Source organism: Saccoglossus kowalevskii, chromosome 7 (genome assembly GCF_978046115.1).
Source record: "Saccoglossus kowalevskii chromosome 7, keSacKowa6.1, whole genome shotgun sequence".
Classification (NCBI taxonomy): Eukaryota; Metazoa; Hemichordata; class Enteropneusta; family Harrimaniidae; genus Saccoglossus; species Saccoglossus kowalevskii.
In genome coordinates, this window is record NC_140647.1 from 39,133,702 (window position 1) to 39,159,767 (window position 26,066).

A 26,066-nucleotide genomic window follows, 5' to 3' on the forward strand; every position below is an offset into this window, starting at 1 on the left:
TGCTAAGGAATGTCTTAACAGTTTTCCCTGACATGCCTTGTCAGTTTTCATTCAAATTTGGGTACAAAGATTATACATGTTAGGATACATGTCCATCAGGATTTATTTCACAATTGGATCAAAGATGGCCGACTGGCAGCCATCTTGTTTTTTGAAAATGTCGTATTTTGGACATGCTTTGTCAGTTTTCATTCAAATTTAGTACATCACTCATACATGTTAGGATACATGTCCCCGATCGTCCATGAGTTCCTGAGTCTGTCCGTTCGTTCGTGCGTCAGTCTGTCAATAGTCATATTTCAAAATCCTGTGGACCGATTCCGTTCATTCTTTGCATGTGCCTAGTACCTTATGTGGAACATATGCACATGCAGTGGTTTAGCGATTCGATTCAAAATGGCCGACTGGCAGCCATCTTGTTTTTTGAAAATGTTGTATTTTGGACATGCTTTGTCAGTTGTCATTCAAACTTGGTACATAGATTATACATGTTAGGTTACATGACAATTTATTTCGCAATTGGATCAAAGATGGTCGACTGGCAGGCATCTTGTTTTTTGTTTTTTATGCGGTATCTTGGAAGTGCTCTGTCAGTTTTCATTCAAATTTGGCACATACTGTAAAATGACTAATTTTCACTGGGTTTAAATTTCACTGATTTACCATTTCAGGCATATTCAGTGGGTTTTAAGTTCACGGTTTCGTCATTTAGATAATGTGTTCTATGCTAAATTTTACATATTCACTGGGTTTTAATTTAGCGCATTTTCCAGTCAGCGAAATAAGCTAAATTAAAACCCAGTGAATAATTACCCCCTTTACAGTACATGCAGTGTTCTCCCCAGACTCTAAGCCAAGCATCGCGGCTAATTTACATAACAATACATCTTATTTGCATAATTTTGTTTGCATAATAATTAGTTTCCCCAACAAACATTATAACTGAAATAAAGAAGAGATACATATCTCATATATTTCTTATCATTTACATTCATTGTGTTTTATGTGTGCATCAAGTCAAATACAGTTTGAAATAGAACAGGAAAGAAATGGAAATACTTATAGCCAGTCAGTAAATGAATGAGGTATTTCTAGAGGTCAGGGTTCGTTTTTTCTTCGTCCGTCTCGTCTGCAGTTGAATAATTTTTTTTTCCGATGCGACTTAATTTCACTTGTTTTTTTAATTCTTGGTAATTAGTGTCACTGGCGATGAAGTAGTAAAAACGCAATTAATCGCAGTGCAGCAACTCGGCATAAACCATCCCGACGCAATGGGCAAATTATTACTACCCTAGTATTTTGGGTTTGCCAGCTCCGCACCCTTGATAGACTTGGTAACTTCTTGTAGACTTCCGTTTTTATCACTGTTTTTGTAAGGCTAACTATGCACAAAGGCGGGATTACCTTTCGATCAATACATGTTATTGTTTTAAAGATGTGCTAGACGAGCCTGACACTTGTAAACAATACAACGTGAATAAGCATCGCGGGCAGGATTTCAAGGATCGCGGGCGAAACAAAAGCGACGCGGGCCCGCAGTGCTTGAAAGGCCTGGGGAGAACACTGTACATGTACTTTATACATGTTAGGATGCATGTCCATGACAATTTGTTTCAAAATCTGGTCAAGGATGGCAGATTGACAGCCATCTGACTTTTTGGCCTTACTACTATATTTCCACAATTTATGTACCATTTTCATTCGTATTTGGCACATACATCATACATATCAATGTGTTTCATAATCAGATCAAAGATGGCCAAATAACGGCTGTTTTTATTTTTGGCCATATTACTACTACACGGAACACGTGTTTTGATGTAAATAAACAATCTGTTGTATACGCCACTTGGAACTCAAGTACAAGGACACGCTCGCGACAACACCCCCCCCCCCACACACACACACACACTTTAATATGACAAGCACAAAGAGAACTTTCAAAAATTTTACGGGGACTGTGTCATTTTCAATGACTTGTTTTCATACAATTCAGCTATCTGTAGAGACTTTCAACAAGCAACTGGATACAGCCATCTTTTTTTCTTTTCTTGTTCTTCAAAAAAATTGAAACTACTGCAGCAGTAAAATTTATACACTAATTTGCATATCAATGGCATACTGTTTGCACAGTTATTCTAAACAGAAATCATGATGATTAATATAACAGCTCTGAAAATTATGTGCAGTCATCAAATTCAAAAAGCCTTTAACACCTTTCTATAGCCTCCTTTTCATTCATATGTGTGAAGATAAAAGAACAGTATCCTCTGATACTGTTCTTTCTTTTAATTGTTTTATCTTTGTTTATTTTCTCACCATTTCTAATAGATTCTATTCCTGTTATTTTCAGACAACTTAAAAGATGTTGTTGAAAATATTTCTTATATCCACATTGTACTTGGCATACATAGAAGCACAGAGTAAGTATATTTCTCATATTATTTGCATAATTTGTCAAAACACTAAAAACACATTCAACCTTGTCACACTGACTGCCTTACATATAATTACTAGATATATCGTGGTGTGCAGGAAATAAACATGCATATTACCTATGTTAATTGCACTAGTTGAATCACTAATTTATTGTATGGGTCTGTTGGACTATATTTTGGCTACATTGTCCTGTCAAAGTTATATGTTCTGTACTATAAACTTATGTATATGCCACAGCTTATCTAGAGCATTAATTTTATAATTCAATTGTCTTTATATGTTTATAATTTTTGTTTGAAATCACAGACTACAAAATGTACATGTAACACTTTTTTGACCAATTTTTCAAGAGTTTTTGACATCTGTTTTAGAACCAAATTAAGGCTTTCCTGGCACCCAAATTAGAGATATTATGCTACAGGGTTGCAGCCAGGATTTTTGACAATGGGGACATGGTGGCCCACCAGCTTTAATTTTGTGGGACAATTATAATTTTGTGGGGACAGTAACAAAATGAACTAAATTGCACATGTAACTAGTAAATCAACCATAGCCTTTATTTATCATCATGTACATGTACGTAGAAATAAATCATAACAAAGCTTGACAAAGATAAATAACTGGTGTTACAATTAATTGCATTGTAACAATACAACATATAGTTATGCTTTTGAGTTTGTAAAATTTAACAAAATCAGATCACTGTTTTGCTGAACAGACCTGTAAAAATATTTGGTGTCCTATATTTTTTTGAATCACTGTTCTGCTGTGGTACAACTGTTTGGGGTTTTACTTTACTGTTACACTTATTTCAATTGCACATGTAACAAAAATAAATGGAAAAAAAATAATAATTGTACAATAAACTATCAGTACTGAGATCAGGTAAGTTGTTTTTATTATTATAAAACACATAAAAAATGTCTTTTCCGTTACAGTCACTGTATGAATGTTTATATACAAAATGACCTACTTAGCAACAATTGTTTACATAACACTTGATCTGACCCCAGAAATGAACATTTTTGTTGCAATATTTTGATGAGGAAATGTCAACATAGATATAAACTTTACATCTAGCCTACTACCTTTATTTTACATTGTAATTGTTATGCCAGTCACGCATCTAATTTTGGAAAATACGGTGTTGTTTTGACTGTCATCATTCCTTAAGTGCGTCGTTAAATGGAAACTGCTCGATAGGGGAACCCTCTGCCGATATCAAGGACATCACGTGAAACCGATCGGCTTCCAGTCGGTTGCGCGAGTTCGTTTTTATTTTATTTTGTACGATGATATCAACAGCGCGTACCTGGCGTGTGTATTTTCCCACGCTTATTGCAACAAATTATTCCAAGAGAGGCGCGCGTAAATTCATATTTTCTGTTGACAATTATGCAAATAAGCGAATAATTGACGAGGTACCGTAGATACTACGTCAAATCAAATTAATCACGTAATGCATGCGCATGCGTGACTCGAACCGGCGCTCGCATACGGCACATAATCGCCTAGATTCACATCACTACACGTCTTCGCCTTGGCCACCGGGCATTCCCCCAAAAATGAAGCTTAATAAGCGAAACTTATTACGTGCAGAGAGCAGGAAACACATCTACGCGATCCGAGTCACACAGCGTAGCCAAATTGCGGCAAAGGCCTTCACGTCTGGTGAAAGCTGAAAGTAATGGTACGACATATATACCAGTGGATAAACGCTGAGAAATCATTGTAAACTCAAATTGTAAGTTGTTGCTGTCATAGAAAATAAAGTATGCAAATGACACCTTGCCGTTTATTCGTTTGCCTTTGCCATATGATGGCAATGCTGTGTGGCGTAAATCGCGTGAACGGGATTAAAGCTCTCTGTACGTAATAAGCTCGTAACAATCTGTTTTGGGGGATGCCCGGTGGCCGAGAGGAAGACGCGTAGTGACGTGAAGCTAGGCAATTAGGTGCATTACGCGAGCGCTGGTTTGAGTCACGCATGTAGTACGTGTTTATTTGATTTGAGTAGTATCTACCTGGCTGTTTATTCGGTGTTATTTGCATAGTCAAAGACCTTGTCTATGGTCTTAACCGGCAAATTTGTATAGGGCGCACAAGTGATTTTTTTCTGCGTCAGTTTCTGTTTAAATCTTGCGCCCATATTGGCCCTCAATTATAAAAAAAAACGGGACAATGTTTGAAATTTCGCGGTAATCCCGCAATGACGCGCTCTAGCTGAAACCCTGATGCTATTATTTTTTGTTGTTCCTGTGTAAAAGGCCAGTGAAATAAATTTTGGCTAAAAGGAATTTTTGGGTGTTTTGTATGGAATTTATTTTCACTGATTTTGGACAAATTGAATGTAAAATATAGGAAAAAAGGTATATTCACTGGATTTTATTTTCACTGAATCATTCCATCAGCGAAAATAGCGAAAATTAATTCTAAGACCAGCTATTATTCTATTACGTCATTTAAGTGAACCGCCCTATGGTGCGTAAATTGACATTTTTGATTGGTCGGGCGATTGACCTCGTGTTACATTTTCATTATACCGGATTCGGTAAAAAACACAGGGTTAAGCGGTCATGTACCTTCTATAAATCTAACCTTGCGCACATAATCTTGTACTGACGTGTTTTTTGATCAAGAAAGACGTTACCCTTTCACTTAACCCCCAGTTAACTCTTCGCGTCCATGGTATTTGTGAGAGTTAAAAGATTTTTCGAACAAATGACAAGTAACTATATTGATTTGCGTCAAGCATGGTGGTCCGAATTTAAATATCAGTGCGTGAACACTGGAGGTCATTGCCAATGCCGCACATAATTCAAACGCTTGGTTATTAGAGTTCAGTCGAAATGTACGTGAATGATGCGATCGAAGTCCGCTGCCCAGAGTTTATTATATTATAGTCAAATTTTATTTGACGTATGGTATGTTTATGTTTGCGTAATTATTATGAATGCAACGCATTATCAAGTCGGTGATATTGAAATATTCACAGACCCAATACCCCGGGTCAGTGCCCTAACAATAGTTACAAAAAAAACTAATTATCATGAAAGCAATACATAATGAAGTACAGAGCCGGTACAATATTGTATACAAATTTGCAAACAAATTAGAAAAGCAGTGCACTAAGTAAACGACGTTCAAGTTGATATATTCAAGCCAGTACAGAGTTGCATATAAGTTGCGTAATTAATATATTAACAATTTTACTAGTTTGCTGCGCGGGGCACGAAAGAAAAAAAGGTTGCTAAGGTAACGCGCCAGTTCAGTGCGTGACTTGGGGTCAAACTTCGGTCAACACACACTTGATGTCAACATGTTTCGCAAAAAAGTACTTGAAGTTCAATTGTGTCTCAAAACGATGTCGCTGATCACTCAGTTGTCGCAGCGTGTGTTGTGTCATGTCCATGATGCACCCCGTTTCGACTTTGGCTTGCTTTTCCTTATTAGTGATGCGACCTCTCTCTAATGTATTAAAACACTTTGAATTTATACTTTGCATGATTATATTTGGTCAACGCGAAACATTATTTTTTCTAAACATTTTCTGAGACCATTTTTATCAACGCAGGGTTATTTTCCCCGACAAGATGGGCTTCGTAATATCTGCCATAACATCGCCCGGGTGATGCCTAGAAAAATTAAAAAAGGCAGTGCAGCCAGACAGCTACTTTGTAGCCACGTGTTCATTGTTCGTTTGTGTACCTTTGCCATTTCACTGTTTTATTTCAAGTATAACATGGTGCGTAGTCCTTGACGCAGTGCGTGTTCTCTGCCCGACTATATGCCATGAATGTCGCTAGCCACGTGAGTCTCAGAGGCACTAAAAAACGTCCTGTAATCGTGTCATTGGAAAACAAAACAAATCACTAATAAATTTATGAAAACAGCTCCTTTTTGAATCGATCGAAAAGTACTCTTTTAATTCGCGCACCAAAAACCAATAATTTCTGTTTTTACGCTATTAATTCGTGCAATTGAAAAAATAATTATTTTTACTACCGCGAATTAATCAAGTTTTTACGGTAGTTCTGAAATACATTTGTGTCATACATACTCACTGAATAAAGTTTAATGTATTCCTAAATTAATTAACAGTGAAAATCTAACTAAACCACAAACACTTGATACTGAAAAGAACCTTTTTCTTTAGGAGTTGCATAGTAAATTTCATTGGATTCATGTTAAAAACATATTTGTTTGATTGCAGCTAATCCATGTGTATCGGCTGATACATGTGGTGATTGCATCATTGCTGACCCATCATGTGGTTGGTGTGAGCAGTGGGTATGTATTATTATATACTGATGCTAACCTTATCTGGGGAGGGGGTGTAATTATGCATTGTGTTAGCGAGAATGGGGGTGTGTGAAATTATGTATTGTGTTTATGGGACAGGGGGAGTGAGATCATGCATTGTGTTTGAGACAGGGGAGTGAGATTATGCATTGTGTTTATGAGACAGGGGGAGTGAGATTATGCATTGTGTTTATGGGACAGGGGGAGTGAGATTATGCATTGTGTTTATGAGACGAGGGAGTGAGTTTATGCATTATGTTTATGAGACAGGGGGAGTGAGATTATGCATTGTGTTTATGAGACAGGGGGAGTGAGATTATGCATTGTGTTTATGAGACAGGGGGAGTGAGATTATGCATTGTGTTTATGGGACAGGGGAGTGAGATTATGCATTGTGTTTATGGGACAGGGACTGAGATTATGCATTGTGTTTATGAGACAAGGGGAGTGAGATTATGCATTGTGTTTATGGGACAGGGGAGTGAGATTATGCATTGTGTTTATGGGACAGGGGAGTGAGATTATGCATTGTGTTTATATGACAGGGACTGAGATTATGCATTGTGTTTATGAGACAAGGGAGTGAGATTATGTATTGTGTTTATGGGACAGGGGAGTGAGCTCAAGCATTGTGTTTATGAGACGAGGGAGTGAGATCATACATTGTGTTTATGGGACAGGGGGAGTGAGATTATGCATTGTGTTTATGAGACAAGGGGAGTGAGATTATGTATTGTGTTTATGGGACAGGGGGAGTAAGATTATGCATTGTGTTTATGGGACAGGGGGAGTGAGATAATGCATTGTGTTTATGGGACTGGGGAGTGAGATAATGCATTGTGTTTATGGGACAGGGGGTGTGAGATTATGTATTGTGTTTATGGGACAGGGGAGTGAGATTATGCATTGTGTTTATGGGACAGGGGGAGTGAGATTATGCATTGTGTTTATGGGACAGGGGGAGTGAGATTATGCATTGTGTTTATGGGACAGGGGGAGTGAGATTATGCATTGTGTTTATGGGACAGGGGAGTGAGATTATGCATTGTGTTTATGGGACAGGGGGAGTGAGATTATGCATTGTGTTTATGGGACAGGGGAGTGAGATTATGCATTGTGTTTATGGGACAGGGGAGTGAGATTATGCATTGTGTTTATGGGACAGGGGAGTGAGATTATGCATTGTGTTTATGGGACAGGGGGAGTGAGATTATGCATTGTGTTTATGGGACAGGGGGAGTGAGATTATGCATTGTGTTTATGGGACAGGGGGAGTGAGATTATGCATTGTGTTTATGGGACAGGGGAGTGAGATTATGCATTGTGTTTATGGGACAGGGGGAGTGAGATTATGCATTGTGTTTATGGGACAGGGGAGTGAGATAATGCATTGTGTTTATGGGACAGGGGGAGTGAGATTATGCATTGTGTTTATGGGACATGGGAGTGAGATTATGCATTGTGTTTATGGGACAGGGGAGTGAGATTATGCATTGTGTTTATGGGACAGGGGAGTGAGATTATGCATTGTGTTTATGGGACAGGGGAGTGAGATTATGCATTGTGTTTATGGGACAGGGGGAGTGAGATTATGCATTGTGTTTATGGGACAGGGGGAGTGAGATTATGCATTGTGTTTATGGGACAGGGGAGTGAGATTATGCATTGTGTTTATGGGACAGGGGAGTGAGATTATGCATTGTGTTTATGGGACAGGGGGAGTGAGATTATGCATTGTGTTTATGGGACAGGGGAGTGAGATAATGCATTGTGTTTATGGGACAGGGGGAGTGAGATTATGCATTGTGTTTATGGGACATGGGAGTGAGATTATGCATTGTGTTTATGGGACAGGGGAGTGAGATAATGCATTGTGTTTATGGGACAGGGGAGTGAGATTATGCATTGTGTTTATGGGACAGGGGAGTGAGATAATGCATTGTGTTTATGGGACATGGGAGTGAGATTATGTATTGTGTTTATGGGACAGGGGGAGTAAGATTATGCATTGTGTTTATGGGACAGGGGGAGTGAGATTATGCATTGTGTTTATGGACAGGGAGAGTGAGATTATGTATTGTGTTTATGGGGCAGGGGAGTGAGATAATGCATTGTGTTTATGGGACAGGGGAGTGAGATTATGCATTGTGTTTATGGGACAGGGGAGTGAGATTATGCATTGTGTTTATGGGACAGGGGGAGTGAGATTATGCATTGTGTTTATGAGACAGGGGGAGTGAGATTATGCATTGTATTAGTGAGAATGGGGGTGAGATTATGCATTGTGTTTATGGGACAGGGGGAGTGAGATTATGTATTGTGTTTATGAGACGAGGGAGTGAGATTATGCATTGTGTTTATGAGACAGGGGGAGTGAGATTATGCATTGTGTTTATAAGACGAGGGAGTGAGATTATGCATTGTGTTTATGGGACAGGGGGAATGAGATCATGCATTGTGTTTATAAGACGAGGGAGTGAGATTATGCATTGTGTTTATGGGACATGGGAGTGAGATTATGCATTGTGTTTATGGGACTGGGGGAGTCAGATAATGCATTGTGTTTATGGGACAGGGGGAGTGAGATTATGCATTGTGTTTATGGGACAGGGGAGTGAGATTATGCATTGTGTTTATGGGACAGGGGAGTGAGATTATGCATTGTGTTTATGGGACATGGGAGTGAGATTATGCATTGTGTTTATGGGACAGGGGGAGTGAGATTATGCATTGTGTTTATGGGACATGGGAGTGAGATTATGCATTGTGTTTATGGGACAGGGGAGTGAGATTATGCATTGTGTTTATGGGACAGGGGAGTGAGATAATGCATTGTGTTTATGGGACAGGGGAGTGAGATTATGCATTGTGTTTATGGGACAGGGGGAGTGAGATTATGCATTGTGTTTATGGGACAGGGGAGTGAGATTATGCATTGTGTTTATGGGACAGGGGAGTGAGATTATGCATTGTGTTTATGGGACAGGGGAGTGAGATTATGCATTGTGTTTATGGGACAGGGGGAGTGAGATTATGCATTGTGTTTATGGGACAGGGGGAGTGAGATTATGCATTGTGTTTATGGGACAGGGGGAGTGAGATTATGCATTGTGTTTATGGGACAGGGGAGTGAGATTATGCATTGTGTTTATGGGACAGGGGGAGTGAGATTATGCATTGTGTTTATGGGACAGGGGAGTGAGATAATGCATTGTGTTTATGGGACAGGGGGAGTGAGATTATGCATTGTGTTTATGGGACATGGGAGTGAGATTATGCATTGTGTTTATGGGACTGGGGGAGTCAGATAATGCATTGTGTTTATGGGACAGGGGGAGTGAGATTATGCATTGTGTTTATGGGACAGGGGGAGTGAGATTATGCATTGTGTTTATGGGACAGGGGAGTGAGATTATGCATTGTGTTTATGGGACAGGGGAGTGAGATTATGCATTGTGTTTATGGGACATGGGAGTGAGATTATGCATTGTGTTTATGGGACAGGGGGAGTGAGATTATGCATTGTGTTTATGGGACATGGGAGTGAGATTATGCATTGTGTTTATGGGACAGGGGAGTGAGATTATGCATTGTGTTTATGGGACAGGGGAGTGAGATAATGCATTGTGTTTATGGGACAGGGGAGTGAGATTATGCATTGTGTTTATGGGACAGGGGGAGTGAGATTATGCATTGTGTTTATGGGACAGGGGAGTGAGATTATGCATTGTGTTTATGGGACAGGGGAGTGAGATTATGCATTGTGTTTATGGGACAGGGGAGTGAGATTATGCATTGTGTTTATGGGACAGGGGGAGTGAGATTATGCATTGTGTTTATGGGACCAGGGGAGTGAGATTATGCATTGTGTTTATGGGACAGGGGGAGTGAGATTATGCATTGTGTTTATGGGACAGGGGAGTGAGATTATGCATTGTGTTTATGGGACAGGGGGAGTGAGATTATGCATTGTGTTTATAGGACAGGGGAGTGAGATAATGCATTGTGTTTATGGGACAGGGGGAGTGAGATTATGCATTGTGTTTATGGGACATGGGAGTGAGATTATGCATTGTGTTTATGGGGCTGGGGGAGTCAGATAATGCATTGTGTTTATGGGACAGGGGGAGTGAGATTATGCATTGTGTTTATGGGACAGGGGAGTGAGATTATGCATTGTGTTTATGGGACAGGGGAGTGAGATTATGCATTGTGTTTATGGGACATGGGAGTGAGATTATGCATTGTGTTTATGGGACAGGGGGAGTGAGATTATGCATTGTGTTTATGGGACATGGGAGTGAGATTATGCATTGTGTTTATGGGACAGGGGAGTGAGATTATGCATTGTGTTTATGGGACAGGGGAGTGAGATAATGCATTGTGTTTATGGGACAGGGGAGTGAGATTATGCATTGTGTTTATGGGACAGGGGAGTGAGATAATGCATTGTGTTTATGGGACATGGGAGTGAGATAATGTATTGTGTTTATGGGACAGGGGGAGTAAGATTATGCATTGTGTTTATGGGACAGGGGGAGTGAGATTATGCATTGTGTTTATGGGACAGGGAGAGTGAGATTATGTATTGTGTTTATGGGGCAGGGGAGTGAGATAATGCATTGTGTTTATGGGACAGGGGAGTGAGATAATGCATTGTGTTTATGGGACATGGGAGTGAGATAATGTATTGTGTTTATGGGACAGGGGGAGTAAGATTATGCATTGTGTTTATGGGACAGGGGGAGTGAGATTATGCATTGTGTTTATGGGACAGGGAGAGTGAGATTATGTATTGTGTTTATGGGGCAGGGGAGTGAGATAATGCATTGTGTTTATGGGACAGGGGGAGTGAGATTATGCATTGTGTTTATGGGACATGGGAGTGAGATTATGCATTGTGTTTATGGGACAGGGGAGTGAGATTATGCATTGTGTTTATGGGACAGGGGAGTGAGATTATGCATTGTGTTTATGAGACAGGGGGAGTGAGATTATGCATTGTATTAGTGAGAATGGGGGTGAGATTATGCATTGTGTTTATGGGACAGGGGGAGTGAGATTATGTATTGTGTTTATGAGATGAGGGAGTGAGATTATGCATTGTGTTTATGAGACGAGGGAGTGAGATTATGCATTGTATTAGTGAGAATGGGGGTGAGATTATGCATTGTGTTTATGGGACAGGGGGAGTGAGATTATGTATTGTGTTTATGGGACATGGGAGTGAGATAATGTATTGTGTTTATGGGACAGGGGAGTGAGATAATGCATTGTGTTTATGGGACATGGGAGTGAGATAATGTATTGTGTTTATGGGACAGGGGGAGTAAGATTATGCATTGTGTTTATGGGACAGGGGGAGTGAGATAATGCATTGTGTTTATGGGACAGGGAGAGTGAGATTATGTATTGTGTTTATGGGGCAGGGGAGTGAGATAATGCATTGTGTTTATGGGACAGGGGGAGTGAGATTATGCATTGTGTTTATGGGACATGGGAGTGAGATTATGCATTGTGTTTATGGGACAGGGGAGTGAGATTATGCATTGTGTTTATGGGACAGGGGAGTGAGATTATGCATTGTGTTTATGAGACAGGGGGAGTGAGATTATGCATTGTATTAGTGAGAATGGGGGTGAGATTATGCATTGTGTTTATGGGACAGGGGGAGTGAGATTATGTATTGTGTTTATGAGATGAGGGAGTGAGATTATGCATTGTGTTTATGAGACAGGGGGAGTGAGATTATGCATTGTGTTTATGAGACAGGGGGAGTGAGATTATGCATTGTGTTTATGAGATGAGGGAGTGAGATTATGCATTGTGTTTATGGGACAGGGGGAGTGAGATCATGCATTGTGTTTATAAGACGAGGGAGTGAGATTATGCATTGTGTTTATGGGACGGGGAGTGAGATCATGCATTGTGTTTCTGAGACGGGGAGTGAGATTATGCATTGTGTTTATGAGACGAGGGAGTGAGATCATGCATTGTGTTTATGGGACAAGGGGAGTGAGATTATGCATTGTGTTTATGAGACAGGGGGAGTGAGATTATGTATTGTGTTTATGGGACAGGGGGAGTAAGATTATGCATTGTGTTTATGGAACAGGGGAGTGAGATTATGCATTGTGTTTATGGGACAGGGGGAGTGAGATTATGCATTGTGTGTATGGGACAGGGGGAGTGAGATTATGCATTGTGTTTATGAGACAGGGGGAGTGAGATTATGCATTGTGTTTATGGGACAGGGGGAGTGAGATTATGCATTGTGTTTATGGGACAGGGGGAGTAAGATTATGCATTGTGTTTATGAGAGAGGGGGAGTGAGATCATGCATTGTGTTTATGGGACGGGGGAGTGAGATTATGCATTGTGTTTATGAGACAGGGGGAGTGAGATTATGTATTGTGTTTATGGGACAGGGGGAGTAAGATCATGCATTGTGTTTATGGGACAGGGGAGTAAGATTATGTATTGTGTTTATGGGACAGGGGGAGTAAGATTATGCATTGTGTTTATGGGACAGGGGGAGTGAGATTATGCATTGTCTGTGTGAGACAGAAGCGAGATCACAGATTGTCTTTGGTTTAGAAAGTAAATTTTAGAAAGTAAACCATTTTATTCAGTCAGACCTTGTTATATGTACTGCCGGTTGCATACATTGTAGTGACCCAATTTCCAGGTTTTTACTCCCATACTAATAGAAATTGTTTTACAAGCATCTGAGAGGATTGCCTAACATGGTTATTATATAGGGCGTTTGTACATTTAATTAGTTACCATTCCAGTCTAGTCCAGTTTGTTCAATGTTTACTGAGCAGGTGGACTTTCTAAATTGTGACTATTCTATTAGTGTGGCATTGGGACTAATATTTATGATCAGTTTCATGTGTTTACTCACATAAGTGACTTTATTTGCATTGCCCTAGTAATGAAATAATGATCGCAATCAATCTTTACAACTGTTACTTGACTTGTTACCATGGTAATTATTTTTGTCACATTTAAATGATGGTGGCCAATTTTGAATTGGAAAGTGGTTCAAGCCCTGGAGTAGATAATTAGGCATCCTATTATCGCACATATAGTTTTACATTGTGTTCAGGGAATCCTAAATTTGTACATACATTCGTGTTTGTGATTTATTTTGAGTTCTTTTTTAAACATTTTTAAACTAATTTTTTTACTTCCAGGAGTATCATCAAGAAAATTCATATCAGTGTGATATTGTGAGTACCTTATTGATTCGGGGATGTCCTGATCCAAAGATTGTCGATCCTGATAGCAGTGTTCAGGTTTTGGAGGTAAATTTCAGGATTATTTTTGTTTTAGTACTTTTTACATTATAAGATAGTACTTATTAAACTTCTTGAAGTTCCATTTCTACTTTCTATGATTTTTGAGAAACTCCTCACTGACCCCTGTTAGTAATCCCATTGTGTATAATCTGTAGAAAACCCCTTTGGTGACCCCTGTTAGCACTTGACTTGAGTGTTGCTTGTAGGAGCACACAACAAGATTCTTTCAGTGTGCATATATATGTTTAGGCATGCATGCAGTCAAACCTTGGTTTAGTAATTTACATGTATCTCTATACTGTAAATACTCAATTAATTTGCAATCCCTATTAATTCGCACACCCATTTTATTTTCGAACGCTAATTTTTAAATGTATCCTTTTAATTCGCGGCATTCAAAAACATGTTTAAAATTGTATCCTATTAATTCACAGGCTAGAATAAAGTGGATAACTCAGAATATATTGCATGAAGACATTAAAAATATACATTTTGTTTGAGTTTTTATGTTATCAGTACTTGGTGTAGCCGCAATCGCAGACGATCTCCGTCATCACAGCCGTTCAGTTAGCAAGCGGTTTAGGTTTGGTAAAGATTTGACCTGAAAAAAATCATTTCCCCACAACACTACAGATGTTGGGTAAGATTATTACCTAGTCGATAAATATCCATCGGTCAGCACATTGAAAGCTTAGTACAGGGTTTTTTTGTCGCTGGTCCACAGGGTTGCATCGACCATGTGTCCCCCATTATTCTATTACGTCATTTAAGTGAACCCTGTGGTGCGTAAATTGACGTTTTTGATTGGTCGTGTCACATTTTCATTATACCGGATTTGGTAAAAAACACAGAGTTAAGCGGTCATGTACGTTCTATAAATCTAACCTTGCACACATAATCTTGTACTGACTAATTATCATGAAAGCAATACATTAAGAAGTTGATATATTCAGAGCCGGTACAATATTGTAAACAAATTTGCGTAACTAGAAAATCAGTGCACTAAGTAAACGACATTGATATATTCAAAAATAGTAGTTTATAAATAAATAAACGCTGCATAGAAGCAAGTGTGTCACACTTGCTTCTATGCTATCGATAAAGAGCCATTGCTCGAAACGTCTAGCTATTTTTAATAGTTATTTAGGACTACGATTACCAAATATTATCTTTGATATATTCAAAGCCAGTACAGAGTTGCATACAAGTTGCTTAATTACAGTACCTTCGGATATAATAACAATTTTACGAGATTGACACGCGGGACACGAAAGAAAAAGGTTGCTAAGGTAACCCGCCAGTTCAGTGCGTGACTTTGGGTCAAACTTCGGTCAACACACACTTGATGTCAGCATCGCCGCGCAGCAAGTTTCCCAAAGAAGTACTTGAAGTTCAATTGTGTCCCAAAATGATGTCGCTGATCACTCAGTTTGTGTCATGTCCATGATGCACCCCGTTTCGACTTTGGCTTGCTTTTCCTTCTCAGTGAATGTTCTTGTTCACCTAAAATGCGACTGCTCACCAATGTATTAAAACACTTTGAATTTACTTTGCATGATTATATTTGGTCAACGCAAAACATTATTTTTTCTAAACATTTTCTGAGACCATTTTTATCGGCAGGGTTATTTTTCCAGACAAGATGGGCTTCGTAATATCTGCCATAACATCGCCCGGGCGATGCCTAGAAAAATAAAAAAAAGGCAGTGCAGCCAGACAGCTACTTTGTAGCCAAGTGTTCATTGTTTGTTTGTGTACAGAGTGACCTTTGCCATTGCACTGTTTCATTTCAAGTGTAACGTGGTGCGTGGTCCTTGACGCAGTGCGTGTTCTCTGCTCAACTATACGACATAAATGTCGCTAGCCACAAGTCTCAGAGGCACTAAAAAAACGTCCTGTAATCATGTTCATTGGAAAACAAAACAAATCACTAATAAATTTATGAAAACAGCTTCTTTTTGAATCGATCTAAAAGTACTCTTTTAATTTGTGCACCAAAAACCAATAATTTCTGTTTTTACGCTATTAATTCGCGCACTTGAAAAAATAATTATTTTTACTACCGCAAATTAATCGAGTTTTTACGGTAATCACTCAACAAAATTTAATGAAACTTATTACTTAAATGCCCAATTCACTTGCCCTGGGCATGGAGGCAAAAAGAGAAGGAGTCACAGCCAAGCCTTGATCAGAGGTACCAGGATGGTCGCCGCAGTTTGTACATAGATCAGGGAGTTTATTTGCCGAACAGATCAAGGAGGACAGTTTCCTCTTAGCGCAGTGAGGATTACCACGAATTAGCATACTACGGACACCTTCGGCATCACTCAGCGATTTTCGTGACTATTCTAGTCAAATTCTTATAAACAAATATGGCGACGATCGATAACGCGCATGAGTTTGACTACGATGCTGAAACTTAAATTCAGAAGACGTAAACGAAATCGAAGAGCATATTACAGACGAAGAATTTTTTTGCTTATGCTGTGAACGAAATGATTGCACAAAAACAAAAAAAATTGCAGCGATTTTCTTGTACATGGTGTATAAAGAAAATTGACGCACTGCCATAGGAAGTAGGACATACACGGGATATGAACTTCAAACAGTGTCATTTCGAACCTCAAAATTCAGTCTCTGGTACAACACGATGCGGTCCATGTCATGCACCATTGCAAGGAACATTAAACTATCTTTATTTTGGACTAAAAAACAGTACTAGCAAGGTTTCGAAACATTACAATATTACCGATTCAAAAATACAACGGAAAATGTGCTGAAAAACGTAAAATTACATAAACTTAACAAGAAATTCTCCGATTTTCAAAATTCTAACTTTTACGTTCTCACAAACACGATTCCTCTACGAATAAAAGATCTGCGCATGCTTTATGTCCTTTGGCTTTTACTGCGACACTGTAAAACAAGACCTTGGAGTGCATACTGTACGCAGCAACGCTTGAGAGAAATGACGCGTCAGCGACGATCCTGGGGTGAAAGGACAATAAGACAAAAGGGAATTATAGGATTAAACTTGGTTAAAACAAAAGAAGTTTAGGAGGATTATTTTGGCTGTGACTCCTTCTCTTTTTACCTCCATGCCCTGGGCAGGGGGGGATTGGCACGAGAGGGCGCCATCCGATCTGAATGGAACTTTTCGACGTCAGTCGTCCGTAGCCCACCGTCAAAGCAACAACGCCCGGTTTACGAACAGATGAAATAATTTAAGCAATTTCTTTACAGAATAATCCTCAACAAAACTTAGAAACATTTCATAGACAAAAATAGGCTCCAATATTATGTCTATTGCAAAACAATTCAACCGACAACCAGTTTGACGCCACAATTTTTTGCTGGAGCCCGAGATCTACGCGTGATTTTATTGCGTTCAAAACTGTTCCATTTCAAACTGCGCATGCACACACACTTTGGTTTCTCGAATTGCATACTAATTAGGTAACTTGTCACTGATAAAAGACACCGAAAACATTTTGAGCAATTTTGAACAATAGTACTAGAGTGAAATATAAACGTGCCTCTGCATTCTCCATGAATTTCATAACTTGCTATGATCATGGTAAAGAGAAAACCTGTGTTTACTTTCAATAGTTAGCTGGAGTCTGATCGAAATCAGAATCAATCAATTTAGAACTAACATGTATGCTATCGGAAAGCATTTTGGCACAATTTTACTGAAAAGACGAGTTTTTCATTGCTCATGAATATTAATTTATGCAAATGAGACGAGTATTTCAACCAATCGTGTCATGCAACTCCCCCCTGGCCCTGGGCAAGTGTTTATTGGAGGTGTGGCTATGCTAATGAGTCCTGTTAATCACTTGCATAGCCTATGTTTACAGAAATTCATAGTTTATTTACAAGCTGATATCACCAATACCCATAAGCATCAGACTTGCTTCCATTTAGCACAGACCTGAGCTGCATTGGCATTCTGTAATGACAAGCTAATATGAAACGTGTCACAAAGTGATGTGGCATTGACCATTTCTTAGAATTACGTGTATTTCAACAAAGACATTAGAAAAAGATGTCTTTGATTTTAACAATAGCGTTCATCTGAAATGCGGAATGACGTATCATATCCGTTTGCCTCTCTTGTATCATTGAATTACGGTTCCACTGTGCTGTCAAGCTCGCTACGGTCAATAAAAAAAAATTCACTGCACAACGTTTACTCTTTCACTCGTATAAATGCTGCTACTGATGTGTGGCAACAGTAAAGATAATAAATTTGAGACATTGCATCACTGTGTGCAAAAACCTGATGGCCGACCAAAGTCACTTGTAACACAAAATAAAACTGCTAGATGCCGACTAGTGTACATTTCCCAATGTACACGAGGCCAGTTAGACAAGGAAAGTTGGAACTTGTATTATCTAAAATAAATATTTTTATTCATTTGTTCTCATATTGTTAGCGTGACTGTAAAGACTAGATTTAGTAGTAACGTTAATCAATTTAATTTTAGAGAAAGCAAAAATTTTCACAGTTTAGCGATGAGCCGTCCTGTGGACCAACTTCACGTGACATTGATTGACAGCAGTCAATTATTCAAGCTTAGTAGTATGTCCCTTTTTCCAGTTCGTGTTTTTGACGTTTACCCGACAAAATCTGAACTTGTACACTATTTGTTGTCATAAATACTATATATAATCACTGCTGTGATATTCATAGTCACATACATCCATTTTGGCACGACATAATCGACCTGTAAGTTTGGGAAAATGCGTATTTATCTGAGCTTGGCTTGAGCTGTTTACTACAGCGTGACTTTCAAAGAAATAATCTCCATTGTTAGAAGTGTATTTAAAGTGCCTGTGAAATGGCTGCTATGTTCACGCCTAAAATTATCAATTAATACATAAATATTATTAATTTTTATGTTTATAGCATAAATTTTTTTTTTTAAGTGAAAAAATGCGTTTTGAACTCAGTCTACAGCAACTTTAATTTTTGTATTTTAAAACAAGGCTCCTCATTAGCTATTCATTTCCATACAGAAATTCCCCTTGTGACGTCAGAAGGGGAAGTCGCTGGGCAGCTTGCATTGCCGATACGTGTAAATAAGGCAAATTTCTTGTGCTGTTTTCTCGTCTTTGACTAAATTGCCACTTATGTACTTGTTCGTCGAGGAAAAATGGACCATAATGAACACATAGTATCAAGTTTGTTGCATGGGGTTGAGTCAGATGCGAAATATGTCCGGTCTGGTGTCGCTAGTCACCGTGGTCGTCACCGTCACTGGAGCACGTTTGTACACTGTTGCTGGACTCTGGCATTGGACAAAATCGAGTTTGACGGCTGAATCGTCTTGTTATTTAGCAGGTTACTAGACACTATTGATTTATAAAATAGAGAAATAATTTTAAAAAAAAGACAAAACACAGTTACTGCCGCGTTGTAATGGGTGAACGCGTCGGGTCATGAGACAAGTGCGTTTAATTGGATAACAAAAATTATTGAGAGCGACTCACATACAGACAAATTCAGAGTGGATTTAGCGTGATTTTCATGATTATGACATATTAAAAAAATACATTGACAGCTCAAGCCCGGATTCTTATTCCGTAAATTATTACGCCGATCAAGCTGCAAGTAAAGGCAACAAAGGTGTGAATTCGACATTCAACACCAATCACTGAACAATTCAGACACTTTTAGCCTGCGAAAATGAAAACAGCCTGAGGGCTGCGCAATTTCCTGTTTGTCCGACGCTTCATTTTCGTGTCATTATCAAAATTACTGCTACCTTTTTACATAACACGGGTGGTCTCTATAAAGCGATAATCAGGATCGCAAAAAAATCAAATCATTTGAAACACATACTCGACGTCTCTCTTCCTTCTGAAATCCGTCTCAGTGATCATGGGCTGGTCCAGAATCTATTTTTTCGAAAACGTTTTGTATTGTCGGTGTTTCTCGTTAAAACCTAGTTGTTTTGTCATGGAAAAGGACAGTTTTTCAAAAAAAAAGAATCTGAGGTGAAGTAGACACTGCATATGACGCTGTTAGGAGGAAGTCCACCCCAACCTTTTCTCGTTATTTTCACCGCTTTCGTCCACCGATTTCGCACTGTCGGATCGATTGGAAACGTGGAAATACTTACACTATGACTATACGCATTACTGCAACCGCCCACAACACAACGTTTAACCATCATAAAAGTTTGTTGTGAAAACAACTTCTAAAAATTCGCTCTCTCAAAAATAAAATAAAATAGACAAAAGAAACGCCGATTAAAAATGTATATCGTTTAAAAATACAGTTGTACGTTGAATGACACAGTGATATAAAAGTACGGACCAGGGGTATGGCTTCCTCTCATATTTTTGCATTTGGTGGCGCACTTTCGGCGAGAGTCGGAAATCCGGAAACAGTCAACCGTTTCAGGATAGGTGGGCGTGGCTACAGCACGGGAAATATCTCAAATTTACTTGGATACGAGTAATTATTTTCAGCAAAAAAATCAATAATTGCCCATTTTAGTGGGGCACAGATCTAAAATGGGAAGCGTGTGGGTGGGCATTGCACAGGCACTTTAAAGTATACCTGGGCCTTTAAGTGCTCTGTGGATAATCAACATATTTGCATAAATTACCCAATTTTGTGTTGTTTCACAAGTATCTCAAGAACCACTCATCAGATGTCAATATAACTTGGTACACACAGGTACTGTGGAATAATCTACCTGCCTAATTAGTTTACAGTTGCATTACGCACACATTAATTTCCTAATTTTGCATAAATTAGAAAACTTAATACACAACAGATTTCAATGAAACTTGTACAGATTTGTTTGGTTTAGGATAGAGGATCTGTTGTTTATAGAAGCAAGTGGCAAATAAAATGTATCTTTTCTGTTTTTCTGTACTATATTGTTATGGTTCTAAATGTCTTTTTAGTATCCAGTGGGACTGTTCTGTCTTCTGAATTCTGTACATGTAATGTATTTCTTACTTATTTAATAGGATGACCCATTAAGTGATGCAGGTTCAGAAAGAGGAGAAGCAGTGCAAGTAAAGCCACAAAAGGTCTCAGTGGTTCTCAGGCCAGGTTAGTCTGCTCACACTTTGATAGGAGCAAGTCAAATACAATTTTTTATTTCTATTCTTATTATTTAGTTCAGGATCAGCCCCTACATTAGTAAGATTCATGTTGATAAACCAATGTTCTCTACCAATGAGTGCACGTTTTGATCTGGCTCAACGAGTCACATCCTCTGGATGTTATTTGGCAGATAAATTGTTCTAGCATTCGTAAGAAACTGTGGGTGCATTGGCAATGCCAGGCTTAAACCTATATTGGAGTCCTGTACATAAATGACTGATAAAGTCTGCATCTAGGTGATTGATCAAATATTCTGCCAGTAAATGAACTTTAATAGGTGTAGACGACAGTTATGTGCTTTACCAGTATTAGCTTTAAACACTCTAGCTGCATTGGGTGACTTAGGGCAACTGTATGCCAGATAACTAGATTTGCAGGTAGTAAAGACGTGCAAAAAATGACATTGATATCTGGAACACCCTTTACTATCTGCATTATAATTAGCCCCCGCCGGATCTGCGATCCGGGCTGGGGGGTATTAATTTGGGTCGTGTCTGTGCAAATGTGTGTGCACATTTTCATGTTACCAGCTTTTTCTCACACATGTGTGATCCAATTCAGTTCAGAGTTAGTACAGAGACAGAAATTGATGGTGCTATTGTGCACATCAAGTTATTTTTTCGATTTTTCAAAGTTTCACTGTGTTTTTCTTTGATTTTTAACATTTTTCCTTCAAAATCCGACTTTTCCCGAAATTACCCGAGTTTAATCCGAGTTTTGATGACGCTTACGCAGTTCTCGTCTCGGTGGAAATCAGTCATTTTTGTGAGGATATTGTATCCCGGAATTGTATCTTTATTTGCGCAACGCTTATATGGACAAAATTGTGTCTCGTCAATTTCAAAGGTAAGAAACTGTGCTTGTTATGGTATTTATACACTTTGTATTATCGTTTGTGTCTCGGGTATGGTGATCGTGAGAAACTATTGCTAACCTGGCGAGAGTTTCGCCAGAAAAAACTGCCTTTGTATTATGATTGTAGGAACTGATTATGTATTGTGTAAATTGAAAGTTTACCTCGTGATTTAAGAGGTTTGCAGTGCTCTCACCGGGATTCAAACGTCGTGGTGGTGTCGGCGCAATGCTGCTCTGAGACGCTTGCCAGATTCTGCCTCACTCAAAATCGTTATCGCCATGCTTGATTTCCGCAACATTTACATTTGTTTATGATTTCCACAGCTATTGTTCTATGAGATGCGTCCTCGCTGTTCATAAACAGCCATAAACAAGTTTAGTTGGGTCGGCATGTACTCATTGAAAGTGTTGGTTTATTTACGTAATCCACTGATCACGCAATTGGCGAAGTTAAAAATATGTCGCTACTCAGGAGAGCTTGCCCACAACGCTAAATGTCCCAATATGCAGCCAAAACAAAGTCAGCTTGGACATTCAGTTGTGAGACATGACAAAATAAACGGTGCAAGCGATATATTTCGCAAATGAAAGAACAAAATAAACGCAATCAAAGGCGCCGACCACCCGCGTTGGAAATAAATAGAACGCGTTGCGACGAGAAATATCGCCTGCATCTTCAAGTTTCACTCACGCAAACGCACACACATGCTATTTCCGTATATTGAATACGTTGGCAACGGAAGGACAAGTTTAAATCATCTTTGTATTAACACAACTTTAAAGCAACAGTCTCACACTGAATATATGTTTATCAATTATTAAACTAAACATTCAATGAAGCAGACTGCGACGGTTAAGACGAAAAGACTATGCTAAGACGAAAAACATGTGACAGTACGATTATGCTCGTCTACTACACTCCCGAGAACTACACATTCAAGTATCCAACTTCCAAATACAAAACATGATTAGTATCAGCAATAATTTCTAGTATTGCCTGGATAATTGCGTATTATTAGTTGACATCAGACATATCCCTGTACAGGATTTTTTTTAACAATGTCTCAAATTTCAGAAAGAATATTCAAATAAGTTGGGATGAATATGAATTGAATATCCATCTTTTGAAAAATCAGCTAAACAGTTTACCACCACGAATCAACGAAGACGACCGGACGTCTCCCGTCATGAGCTGGCTGGTTCAAATTTATCCACTTTTACAGTGATGAATATTGCGTTCGAGTTGAGTTACTAGTAATTACAAGCCTGATTTACATTTTTCTTGTGGTGTTTTTCGTCAATGTATTAAATATAAGTGCGTTGGGAAATAGCATTATCATATTAATGCGTGAGTGAAAGAGGCTGGTAAGACTGTGTCACAACGCATTCTATTTATTTCCAACGCGCGTGGTCGGCGCCTCTGATTGCATTTATTTTGTATTTTTATTTTCAAAATGTATCACTGCCTGCGTTTTTTTGTTATGTCTCGCAACTGAACGTCCAAGCTGACCTTGTTTTGGCTGTAAACGTACCGGTACGTTTATTTTTTCCACAGAAAAATTCCACCCGGTACATTTTTATTTATTTATTTTTCTAAATCCGATTAAAAAAAATCATGCCTTTTTCCCCATGAGAAACGAAGCCAAAAGATCGCACTAAAACATCGGTAAATCTGGTCTTCCGTGTTGCTTTCACCATGAGGTCGCTGAACTGTGATATTTAAATGCTTTATGGTAATTTGAGCACATGGGCACCATCCAGCATTTTGATTGGTTGATTAGCGACTTGACCTATCTGGCGGATATTGTCTAATCAAGCGTTAACATGTAACCAAAAACATTTGCTTACGATAAAACTAAGTTGAATTTTACTTGCGTTTCATAACAATTCAACGAATTTATTTTTTGTACGTTAATATAATCACTACTGAGTACTAATCAACAATTACAACACTTCGAAAACAAGTAAGCTACTATACCATACCGTGATCATTTGCTACCAACAAAAAAATAATGCATAATAAATATAGTGAATATTTGTTGTTGTCATGTGAATAGTTTTTTTGATTGACTGTAATTTTCCAACATTTCATGACGCCTATTGTAGAACCAAATTATGGCCTTTCTCTCCTCCTTGACGCCTATTTAAATGATTATATGGCATCTTGTCGCCAGCCACGAATGTCACACTAGACGAACTTGCTCGATACTGCCGACCATTCCATGCATTTTTTTTATCGACGCACGACGACACGCAAATCGAGAAAAGTATTGTCCTTGCAACAATTTCGCGCAATACGTCACCACTATACAGTGACTGATTTAATTTTTATTCAACATTAAAACAAACTACAGTGAGTTGTTCTATGGTCGTATAAAAATAAAATAAACTACATTAAGATACAGTAAAGTTAACCAACTAAACAGAATGCTAAATAAAGCTAAATAATATTACAAACACATATAGAATCACAATAAACTTGTACGATACAGTACAATACAATACTCTAACTACTATTGCTAAGGAGTGGAAAATCACATTTACATTAGAGTCATAACTATGGAAAGAATATTTTTATATTTGGTAGAGCTGCTCATATGTCATCTGCATACATTTTTGTATGTATTGTGCAGTTTCCCAGCCAGTCCGACTCGAGTAGTGATTGGTTTGCTACTTCATTACATCTTACAGCCTTTCAAACAGTATATTGCTAGACATGCATCAATTGTATATTCATATTAGGAATCCATGTATATTCCTAATTGCTCAGTGTAAACTGCAATTTCGTTATGGCTGGTATAAATATATTAAGTAATATGTTTTCGTACTGAAAAGACGATGCACAAATATCTTTTAAGCTCTGCTGTCGACTTTGTCGAGCGGAGCTTATCATATGAGTGATTGTCCGTCGTCGTCGTCCGTGTCAATGTTTTACTTTTTCGACCACTCAGATTGGGACATGTGTCTTATGAACCCACATGTGTATGTCTTTGACTATATTCATTTTAACCTATTTTTTTTTTTTTTTACAGTGGTGCTGTGAACTGCTTCAATTTCGCAAGGCAATTTTTTCTGGGTTCCTACAACATGGAGTGTCAGGGACTTTATTGAAATTTCATAAAATCCTGAATATATCTAGAAGTGAAAATTAAATGCTTTACAGTATTTTATACCCATTAATAATAATTGAAATGCAATAATATCACTGCACTAAAAAGACTTTGAACAATTATTGTTTCTTCTCCATTGAAGGGAATGAGCAGACCAACCTTTATCGCTACTGGCTTTCTTAATTATTACATGTACTTACTCTGAAAACATAGCTTTTACAATTGTTTAAATTAACAGATGTTGTTCTATGTACAATGAATACATTTTAAATAATAAACCTTACTGTATTAATAACAAATTGTATTTGACAACATGAGAATGATTCTGATGCCCAGTGGTGATGTTGAAACAAACCCAGGTCCTGGTAATATACTGAGACCTGATTAACAAATAAGTCATGTCAAGGTTCACTCAGATTTATGAATGCAGTTTCTTGAGCAAGTATACATGTATGACAAATAGTTTTGTTGCACTTGTGTACTCTGAGATTCTGAACATGGGTCAATGGAAGTTTTTAGTTGTCAGTACAAAAATAGATTATGGGAAATCACTTTATGATGAGTTGTACCCACAAAGAGTACATATTTATTCACCTGTTTGCAGATGTTTCTTGTACTGCTTTATATTCAAATAACGGGGACTGTAACATTTCATGTCTTGTTATTAAATAATTCTTTACCATTCAAGAAGGTCTCCTCTAATGTCATTAATCAAATTGTCCCATTGTTGATTGGTTGAGTATTGTTTACATGGACAGAAGTTTAGAATGTGTCGTATTGCTACAAACTGAGCAAGCATTTGCTCTGCGTTCGGCGGTGAGGCTGAAACTGTACTCTTGAAGACACTGATGACGTAGCTACTGTCAGATACTCATGAATATGCAAAAAGTGTTGACCATAAATATTGTCTATTATAAACATTATACT

At 38.4% G+C, this 26,066-nt stretch overlaps 1 protein-coding gene across 1 annotated transcript in view; it reads left to right on the forward strand.

The window, feature by feature from the left end:
• LOC102802131 (integrin beta pat-3-like) overlaps positions 1-26,066 on the forward strand; it is an 86,791-nt gene that overhangs the window by 12,758 nt on the left and 47,967 nt on the right. The window contains exons 2-5 of the mRNA XM_085501553.1: positions 2,354-2,423; positions 6,653-6,729; positions 13,941-14,051; positions 21,036-21,120. Of these exons, the coding sequence (XP_085357679.1) occupies positions 2,366-2,423; positions 6,653-6,729; positions 13,941-14,051; positions 21,036-21,120 (331 nt within the window). The 5' untranslated portion in view covers positions 2,354-2,365. The remainder of the gene's footprint in view (positions 1-2,353; positions 2,424-6,652; positions 6,730-13,940; positions 14,052-21,035; positions 21,121-26,066) is intronic.